At 36.1% G+C, this 10,621-nt stretch overlaps 1 protein-coding gene across 2 annotated transcripts; it reads left to right on the top strand.

Moving 5' to 3' along the window:
* Positions 1-6,864: 6,864 nt before the first annotated feature.
* LOC110826206 (HSP20-like chaperones superfamily protein) lies at positions 6,865-9,613 on the top strand. 2 transcript variants are annotated; one of them, XM_022056807.2, is made up of 2 exons: positions 6,865-7,201; positions 7,856-9,613. In XM_022056807.2, exon 2 carries the CDS (start codon positions 7,886-7,888, stop codon positions 9,392-9,394), a length of 1,509 nt encoding a protein of 502 aa, XP_021912499.1. In that variant the 5' UTR covers positions 6,865-7,201; positions 7,856-7,885; the 3' UTR covers positions 9,395-9,613. The 2 variants fall into 2 exon arrangements, with proteins under 2 accessions (XP_021912499.1, XP_021912498.1); XM_022056806.2 differs by having other exon boundaries at positions 6,866-7,201; positions 7,742-9,613.
* The last annotated feature ends 1,008 nt before the right edge of the window (positions 9,614-10,621 follow it).

Genomic DNA, 10,621 nt, shown 5'->3' with positions numbered 1-10,621 from the left:
TTCTTAATATACTCTCAATTACATAATAACTAATACATCTACGAATTCAGTTATCAAAACATAACAAAACAATTCATCAGCAATTTCAGTAGTAAACATAAATAAGAACAAAATAATCAGTAGTAAAATTCCGTCAGAATTATGTGACTAATTATTAATTATTAAATGTCACAGTTTTTAATATCTTAAAAAGGTTAAACTACATTTGTAAGCATTTATGCACTTACCTGATTTCCGTCTAAATCTCTTTCGTGAAATTATTTTCAATGTACAAGATCAACCTATTATAGTGATATCCAAATCGGTTAGTAATGAGCTGGTTATCTTATAATTTCAAACCCTCATGTCTAGACTTATTCTTAATTATAAACCAAATACGTAATTTGTTATATTAAAATTAAATAGGATTAATAAACCCTAAATCTAAAATAATAAACCATCAGGGTTTTTTGAACTCACCTATCTGAATCGAGTCCCTAGGACTCACTGCGCATAACTATCGAAAGTCCATGCGCCTCGATATGCGGCGCCACCAGACCGCCACGCACCACCGATCGTTACTACGATTGGCTAAAATTCACCGCAGAGAGCCTCGCACCCTCAGATCTGGTACAAATCTAGTGAAATCACGCCGAAGAGAGCCACAAAATGGCCAAACGCACTTGGAGCTTCTGAGTAAACTGTTTTCTTCTCCCGCGCACCACTGGGCACAACACCACCCTTTTTTCCTCCTTTACCCTCGTATCCTTCTCCTCTCCTCTCTCGGCTACCAACTGACAGTAGTTGCGACTTTTTCCCTCTCTCTTTTTTTTTCTCTCTCTCTTTCTCTCTCTTTTCCTACACCGATCGCCTCCCCTCCCTTTATTTTTATAGGGAGGGGCAGAAAGAGTCCTGCACGATTCTTTTTCTCTGTCGTGCAGGTCTCCTCTCCTCCTTTTCTAGTCGGTGGTAGAGGCATACACACCTCTACCTCTTCACTTCCTTGACCAGAGGCAATCACCTTTGTTTTTTCTCATTCTTACGTAAAACAACGTTGTTTTGGGGGTTTTCAAAAACGACGTTGTTTTGGGTCTATTAGAATCCCTTATCCTTAGAAAAAAATTGGTCCTTCAAATTTATTTTATTAATATAAAATATCTTTACATAAAGTTAATTAAAATTACAAAACATTAAATAGATTGGGATACTTATCTTGAAATTCCGTTTCTACCTCCCAAGTGGCTTCCTCTTTAGTATGGTTCTGCCATAAGACCTTGACTAGGAGAATCATTTTATTTCGAAACACCTTTTCCTTATGGTCCAAGACAGTAACATGAATTTCTTCATAGGATAAATCCTTCTAACTGGAATCTCATGTAGTCTTATGATCTCATGGACATAAGTTTCAGCTAACTTATCCAAATAGTCTATCATCTTCACTGTCAGGAAGTGGGAGGACTTGGTTAACTTATCCACGATCACCCAGATATCATCATGGCCTGCTCGGGTCCTAGGTAATCTAATCACAAAGTCCATGGTGATGTGTTCTCATTTTTACTTGAAAATTGGTAAGGGTTAGAGGGGTCCATCAAGGCGTTGTTGTTCTGCTTTCACCTGCTGACAAGGAAGACATTTAGGAGCATACTTACCAATGTCTCTTTTCATACCATTCAACCAAAATTGAGGTCTCAAATTCTGATACATTTTAGTACTACTCGGATGCATGGCGAATTGAAGTAGTGAACCTCAGTCAAAATGCCTTTTTTTAATTCATCGTTATTGGGGACATACACCCTATCATTAAATCTGAGTAACCCATCATCCGACACTCTGAACCCTGTCATTAAACCTTGCCCTGTGTCTCTCCTAATGGCTGATAATGTAGAGTCAGTCAACTGAGCATCTCTGACCTGTTGTAGTATCGCAGGTTGGACATTTAAACTGGCCAAATAAACACCTTCAACCTGATTATAAAATTGAATTTTCTGCACAACCTTTAAAAGCTTCCACTCAGAAACCATCATACAAGCTAGTGTACCTATATTCTTCCTACTAACTACATCTGCTACTATAGTACCCTTGTTTGAATGATATAAGATCTTATAGTCATAATCTTTTAGTAGTTCTATCCATTGCGTCTTACACATGTTAATATCTTTCTGAGTGAAAATATATTTTAAACTTTTATGATCAGTATAGATCTCGAATGTTTTACCGTACAAATAATGATGCTAGAGTTTTAGGGCATAGACAATTACAGCAAGACTAAGTCATGAATGGGGTAATTTCGTTCATGTGTCTTCAGTTGTCTAGACCCGTACACTATAACCCATTTATGCTGCATTAAAATACATCCCAATCCTTGATAAAAAGCATCACTGTATATTGTATACCCACCAGTCCCATTTGGTAAAGTTAGCACATGAGTTATGGTCAACCATTGCTTGAGCTCTGTGAAACTTCTCTCACATGCTTCATCCCATTCGAACTTAACATCTTTTTTGGTAAACCAAGTAAGAGGAGCTGCAATCTTGGAAAATCCCTTCACAAACCTGCGATAATACCCAGCTAATCCCAAAAATTCTCTGATATCCTTGACTGTGGCCAATCGTTCCCAAGTTAACACGATCTCAATTTTGCAGGGATCCACTAATACACCATCTTTTGATATTACATGTCTTAGGAAGGCAACCTGATCCAACGAAAAATCACACTTATTTAACTTCGTATACAACTTCTTTTCTCTAAGAACCTGCAAAACTTGAGCCATATGTGAAACATGTTCCTCCTTATTCTTAGAGTAGACCAAGATATCATCAATGAAGACTATGATAAATTGATCAAAAAATGGTCTGAGGAGCTTATTCATCAAGTTCATGAAGATTGTAGGTGTATTAATCAACCTAAACGGTAAGACAAGAAACTTATAATGTTTGTACCTAGTCCGAAGCCGTCTTTGGAATGTCTTCAGCTTTTACCTTTATTTGATGGTACCCTGAATGTAGATCAATCTTAGAAAAGACTTGTGTACCCTATAGTGGTCAAAGAGATCATCAATTCTGGGAAGGGGGTACTTATTCTTGATTGTAACTCTATTTAGCTTCCTGTAATCTATGCACAATCTCAATGTCTCGTCATTCTTCTTTGCAAATGTGATTGGAGCACCCCAAGGACTATACCGGATGAAACCCTAATCCAAAAGTTCTTGAAACTGCTTTCCCAACTCATTCATTGCAATTTGGCTCATCTTGTGTGGGGCCAATGAAATTGGTTGAGTACCTGGCTAAAGATCGATGGTGAATTCTACTTCTCGATCTACAGGTAATCCTAGTAGGTCATCAGGGAATACATCCAGGAATTCCATGACTACTGAAATTTCTTAGATATCAACTCCCTTACTTATCTTACCTATTACATATTAAGATTATTATATCACATCATATAAATTAAAATCAATAAATTATTTTCCTTATACGCAAATAATTAAGAAGAAAAAGGAAAAGTCATTAGCACAAAAAAGGTGCTTAATTAGGAATATTGAGTACAAGCTTCTTGTAGTAGCAGTCAATAGTAACATGATAGGCTGCTAACCAGTTCATCCCTAGTATCACGTCAAAATCGTTAATATATAATAATAGTAAATCTACCTCAATTTCTTTATATGCGACTTTTATAATACATCACTTGTAAACTATATTGGCTGCCATATTACCATTTGCGGGGGTAGACACTACTAAAACAAGATCAAGAGACATAGGAACAACACTTAAATATGGTGCAAATGCATGTGAAACAAAAGAATGTATAGCTCCAGGATAAATTAAAACATGTGCTATGTGCTTGCAAATAAGGTACGTACCTTAAATCACGTCGGGAGTAGCTTCCGTATCCTTAGCTGTGATGGCATAAACTCAGCTTAGGACTGCTGGCCTAGCTTGCGATTGAGGTTGGGGCCAATCACGGATCTGATGATTGGTACTTCTACATTTGAAGTAGGCATTGTTGAGCTGGTAACACGAGATGCTCCCATGATTCTTGCTACAGTGAACGCAACTCTAATCTTGTTTGGCCAATAAATTTTGGAGTGGGGTAGCTCATATTCTGGTGGCGCTGGCTTTGGAGTGGTTTTTTACAAGGGATTGGACATTTGGAACTACTTTTTGTCGGTGCAGATGTCTCAATAATACTCTCAATGAGTTGCGCATTGACCAGAACCTACTGATAGGTATGAAGCTCAAGTATTACAAAGGGATTCCTAATCTCTTGACGGAGACCCCATTGAAATCTTCGAGCCATCTTCCCTTCATCAGATGTAATCTCGGGAGACTAGCAGCTAAGTTATGTGAATCTTCTAGCATAATCAGTGACTGAGAGGCTTTCTTGGGTAAGTTAGGTGAACTCTATCTTTTTTTATGACGAATGTGGTTAGGGAAGTACTCAGTATTAAACGACTCCAAAAAGTGCTCCCATTTGATGGGCATGGGTAGAGTAGTCTGTTTAATTTCCCACCAGTGCTCTGTATCTCCCTCAAATATAAAGGTGGCGAGGATAACCTTCTATTCATCAGTCACCCCCATAACTCTAAAAGACTTTTCAGTTATTTTTAGCCAATTCTTAGCCTCATAAAAAGTCGATGCTCCTATAAAGGGGACTGGATTCAGTTACTTGTACCTCACAACATAACTTGGATCCATCACTAGTAGAGTTGGGCCTTGTTGAGGTGGAGGAGGAGGTGGAGGATCTGGTAGGTCCCCCTATGTAGCAACAGATGGAGGATCCGAAAGGTCCTTCCTTTCTTCTCTAGCTTGTTGACTAATAATGAGTCTCTTCACCAAGTTGTAAAGACGATCAACATCTTTCCATAATGATTTTATTTGAGAAGATCTGTTCATGGGGGGTCGTCATCGCCTCATTTTTATTTGCCTACATCACTATACAAAACTTTCAAGATTTACATTTTTAAAATTATATTCTCAACTGTAATCTTATGCTTAAGTCTCATGCACAAGGGACGGTTACGAAGAACGTGGGTTCTGATATCAATTGTGACAGCCTGGACTCCCATTCAGAATCTTGACCATTCGCACATCATTTCATGATAAAATAATCTGTAATAATAATTCGCGTAATAATTTAAAATAATAAAAGGTACATCATTTGCATGTCTAGCTCAAAATATCCAGTATCCGTGAGACATATCTAAACTTTAAAATAAAAATTCACAAATAATGAAATGATTAACATTAAGTACCGTTCGAATTGAAATAAAAATTAAAAGATCTTCTAGTAAGTCTTTCACTGTTTAGAAGCGGGGTTCTAAATATCATGATTTGAAAGAAATGAATAATAAATAGGATGAGCTTAATATGCTCAGTAAGCATGTAAATATCAAAAAATAATAGGGTAATTTGTCTAAGTTGGTAGAAAACATAAAACTGTCGACGGAGATGGTTCAAAATATTTTTATCTTTAATTCAAAAAACACGTAATATCTAGACTCTAATTCATTAACCAAACCTTATAAATCAATTTATTTAGTAAACATTGAGAATTCATTATTTTAGTATCATAACTTAGGGTATAAATAGTGCAATAAATAACATAATTCAGTATTCAGTATCATAATTTAGGCAGTAAGCAGTTCAGTATTTCAGTATCATAAACATTACACACGACTTTCTATTCATTCCTATCAGCTTATATCCTATAAAATAACTTCACCACGCGATGTCATTTATGTAAGTATCAACGAGAGTAGTAAAGATCCCTTTTACCACGTGAATACGTTACAGTTGAGCTCACAGTTTATAGTTTACAATACATAGTATTTAGTTCATAATTCCTATCACTTCGTCACGTCTAACTAAAATAGTATCCATAGGTAGGGTTCACCACAGTCACACGCCAAAAAGGTACACACACACACCCACTATTCGATGATACCAGTTAAATGAGTTTTTCAAATATTTTATTATCTATTTATTTATTTTAATTCACTAATTAATTTTCTAATTTTTATTATTTAATATATTTTATACCTATAACATGCATACGGTAATCATTCATTACCCTAGATTCTTCTACATATTCTTACTATACTCTAAATTACATAGAAACTAGTACATCTACGAATTCAGTTACCAAAACATAGTAAAACAATTCATCAGCAATTTTAATAGTAAATATAAATAAGAACACAATAATCAGTAGTAAAATCCCGTCGGAATCATGTGCCTAATCATTAATTATTAAATATCATAGTTTTTAATATATTAGAAAGATTAAACTACATTTGTAAGCATTCATACACTTATCTGATTTCAGTCTAAATCTCTTTCGTGAAGTTATCTCTAATGTATAAGATCAACTTATTACAGCGATATCCGGATCGGGTTAGTAATGAGCTAGTTATTCCCTAATTTCAAACACTCGTGTCTATACTTATTTCTAATTATAAACCAGATATGTAATTTGTTATATTAAAATTAAATAGGATTAATAAATCCTAAATCTAAAACAATAAACCATCAAGGTTTTTTTTTTAACTCTCCTTAATTTATTTATACAAAAGCTAGATTCAATAAACTTTAAAAAAAATATATTCTTATATATACATTTTCATTTAACCGCTTACAAAATTTTCACACGTAATCATGTTTCCTCATGTGTATATATATATATATATATGTACTTGTTAATTTTTATAAGTAGAAATTAATATAATATATATTCTTTGGTCCAGTACAAATATAATATGAGTCCATTACAGGAAAAATAAATAAAAATAATAATAAATAAAAGTAAGAAAAAGTGCACCGTCGCCGTTAACAAACGGCACCACTTGGTTGGGTGTTATCTTGTGGAGGCTTTTACCGGAGTTTTTCTTACATAATGAACTCCGTTTCTGTTTCTATCCTCCTCTTGTTTTCACTCTCGCACTAACACAAATTCATCAAAACTCTCTCTGCTTTTTTCGTTTCTTTTTTGGGTTTTGTTGTTTTCCTTTCGATCGATAAATGCAAGAAAATTCTCGTTGTTTCTGTTCTTTTTGGATATAAACAAGAAGAGAGGGAGAAGAAGAAAAGTAGTGGATACTGGGATTGATAAACAGGAAAATGGTTGATGTGGTTGCAGGAGATGATGATGATATGGTGGAGATGAGAATCGTCGTAGTTCATGGATATCCCTCTTGCTTTACTTTCCTTGACGCTTGTCCCCAAAGGTACAAATTGATTTCCCATATGTCTCTCTTGTAGATCTTTCACTCTGATTTTCCCCACTTAAGATTCAATTTTTAGTTTTTTTTTTATCTTATTTTGGTGTGGGTATAAAAGGTCAAATATTACACGGAAGAAGAAACTTTTCTTTTTTGGAATTTTTTATGGATTTGATGGTTATGATTGACTGTTTCCCACCAGTGTTTGGAGGATTTCGAGAGATTCTTGGGCTGGGGTTAGATATTGTCTTTCTTTAGCCTATTTGTTTAATCTCTTTCTCTCTCTCGTTTCGTAGAGATTGAAGAGATTCTTTTTTTTAAAAAAAAAAGTTTCTTTTAATAATTTTCTGGGTTTGGTGTTTGTATAAGGTGCCTATTTCTTGAAAAGAAAGTACACAAATTTTGCGGTTCTTCTTTAAATTTTTGTTTGTACTTTTTTTTTTAATAATAAGGGAGTAATTAAGTTGAATTTTGCTTGATTTGTTGATTTGTTTGTCTGGGTTTGTGGGGAATTTCGCTATTTTATTGTCTGCTTGAGATGTATAGCATTTTGATGGAGGGGAGATCTTGTGGAGATTGATATGATCATATGATGAAGGCGTTCATAAGCTTGTTTTGTTGAATTGTTTTATTGCGAAATGGAAATATTCTACCTACCAGCCACAGAACCTACCATGGAGATGAGCTGAAATGGGAGATTCCCTTCTCACAGCCCTGTCAATGGAGAATCATCACCCATCCACCTTGTTATCTATGGACTCAAGTGCTTCCTCTCACGAGGAATTGGACTTGGAAATGAACCGGCAGATCATTCTTTCGCGTCCACCGGATATCAATTTGCCCCTTTCAGCAGAGCGTAGCCCACCTCCACAGCCATGGAACTCAGAGTCATGTGATATTTTAGATGTTGGGCTCAGCTCACAAGTTTATGAGACTGAGAGTTATATCAGTATCCCCAAGGTTGGGAGAAAATGCGCCAAGCGGGTTGATAGCATTTGGGGTGCTTGGTTTTTCTTTAGCTTCTATTTTAGGCCTGCGTTGAATGAGAAATCTAAGGCCAAAGTTATCCGCGACAGCAATGGAGTTTCGGGGTTTGAAAAATCCGATGTCAGACTTGATGTTTTTTTGGTGCAACATGATATGGAGAACATGTACATGTGGGTTTTCAAGGAAAGGCCTGAGAATGCACTGGGAAAGATGCAGCTGAGAAGCTACATGAATGGGCATTCTCGCCAAGGGGAGCGGCCATTTCCTTTCAGTGCAGATAAGGGATTTGTCCGATCTCACAGGATGCAAAGGAAGCACTACAGGGGACTTTCAAACCCTCAGTGTCTTCATGGTATTGAACTTGTTCCATCTCCCAATCTCATGACTCTTGATGAGGACGAACAGAAAAGGTGGATGGAACTTACAGGAAGAGACTTGAATTTCAGTATTCCACCTGAAGCTAGTGACTTCAGTTCATGGAGAAACCTTCCAAACACAGATTTTGAGCTCGAGAGGCCTCTTCCAATAAAGAGTGCCCCAAATTCTCACTCAAAGAAACTGCTCAACGGTTCTGGACTTAATTTGTCAACTCAGCCGACAAGCCACAGCAATGGTGATGGAATGGATCTATCACCAGTAAGCAGTAAAAGGAGGAAGGACTTCTTTCCACATGGTAATGGTGATGATGATTGTTACCTAGCAGTGAATCCTCCATCTGATAGGATCTCTGACATGGAAATTCACACCCGTGAGCCTCACTGGTTAAATGAATTCAGTGGGGTGATGAAGAATGTACATGGGCCTGTTACTGCTGCAAAAACAATCTATGAGGATGATAGTGGTTATTTGATCATCATCAGCTTGCCATTTGTGGACCTCCAGAATGTGAAGGTTTCATGGAGGAACACTCCCACACGTGGTATTATAAAGGTCTCTTGTGTGAGCATATCTCGCATGCCTTTCATCAAGAGACATGATAGGACATTCAAGCTTACAGATCCAGCTTCCGAGCACTGCCCTCCTGGTGAATTTGTAAGAGAAATTCCTCTTTCAACTAGGATTCCTGAGGATGCTAATGTAGAAGCTTATTATGATGGACCAGGATCAGTGCTAGAGATTATGGTGCCAAAGCTACGTATTGGACCTGAAGAACATGAGGTTCGTGTTTGCCTTCGTCCTCACCTTGGGGGAAATGACCTTATGTTGACCTGAATAACTAATTAAGAATTTTGAATTTTGAGGGTAGTTGTGCTTCATTCCTTAACTTGCTTGTGTACCATACTTTGAACCCATGAAGAAAAGAAACTGGCATTTATGATTTCCCTTGTTAAATCTTTTTGCTTGCTAACTGCTGTGGGTTTGACTGTAGGTATGATTAGTTTGGGAAAACCTCAATTACATTTATTTATATGAAGTTACAATCACAATTTATTTGAGTGTCTGTTGAATGTTAGTTGTTGACCTTTCTATAGCTGTTTTATCTCCCTACCATTGTCAGTTGCGTATATGTATCATTGATGATATGAGGCTGAGAGCTGATAATACATTTATACATGCAGAGAATATAATGAAATGGAGAGGGAATGGGCATTATGTTGTTTGGAACCAGTTACTTACTTTTTGGTAGCTTTTCTTTCAAGTTCTTTTGTGTTGGTTGGTGAAATATATGTATAGAATTTTATTTTGAATACATGTTTTCAGTACAAGTCTTTTTCTGTTGATTTTTCTCTACTTTTTGGGTTTTGGGTGTCAATATAAATTAATATATCTTTAAGCATTGACAACATCAACTACTTTTAAATTGAAGGTTCATGCATCATCTTTCTCTCACCGCGTGATTGGTGTCATTTTACAGAGTTGACAGTTTGGATTCCATTGGGAACCGCTTATTGTGGCTTATAATACTTGTAGTGCCGATAGGCGGAGAATTCTTATGAAAACTTTTGTTGGAACAAAATATTAATAAATAAATTAGAAAGAAAGAGAGAGGAGTGGATAAGTAGAGAGATTATGATAAGCTGATAGATAAGCGTAGGAGACATGAATGGTTGGTCGAGGGTAGTCCCGTTATCACGTTAATACTTTTTATGGGTATGCCGGTGGCAGTTTCCCAGACGTAAACCTATACAAGCATCTCCTTTTTGTCTTTTTTTATATTTCATCTTTATCTCACACACAAACACATATATATATATATATATGTACACGTATACATATACATGTTGAGAAAGGAGTAATATGTTGCAAGGATGCTTGAATAGGTCGACGGCATTATCTTGATGTGTTCAAGAAGATAATATCTTCCCTCATTTCTGCCTTTTGAGGCTTTATTCATCTTTGTTGTATGCATTACATATGAAAGTAATAATTACTAATGCAACTTCTTGCACGTTTAAGTAGTATAAAAAAATGAAATTTAAATAAATTACTGAATAAAAT

The sequence above is a fragment of the Carica papaya genome, chromosome 8, assembly GCF_054855325.1.
Source record: "Carica papaya isolate Zhongbai chromosome 8, ASM5485532v1, whole genome shotgun sequence".
Taxonomy (NCBI): Eukaryota; Viridiplantae; Streptophyta; class Magnoliopsida; order Brassicales; family Caricaceae; genus Carica; species Carica papaya.
This window is presented reverse-complemented; position numbering and strand designations above follow the sequence as displayed.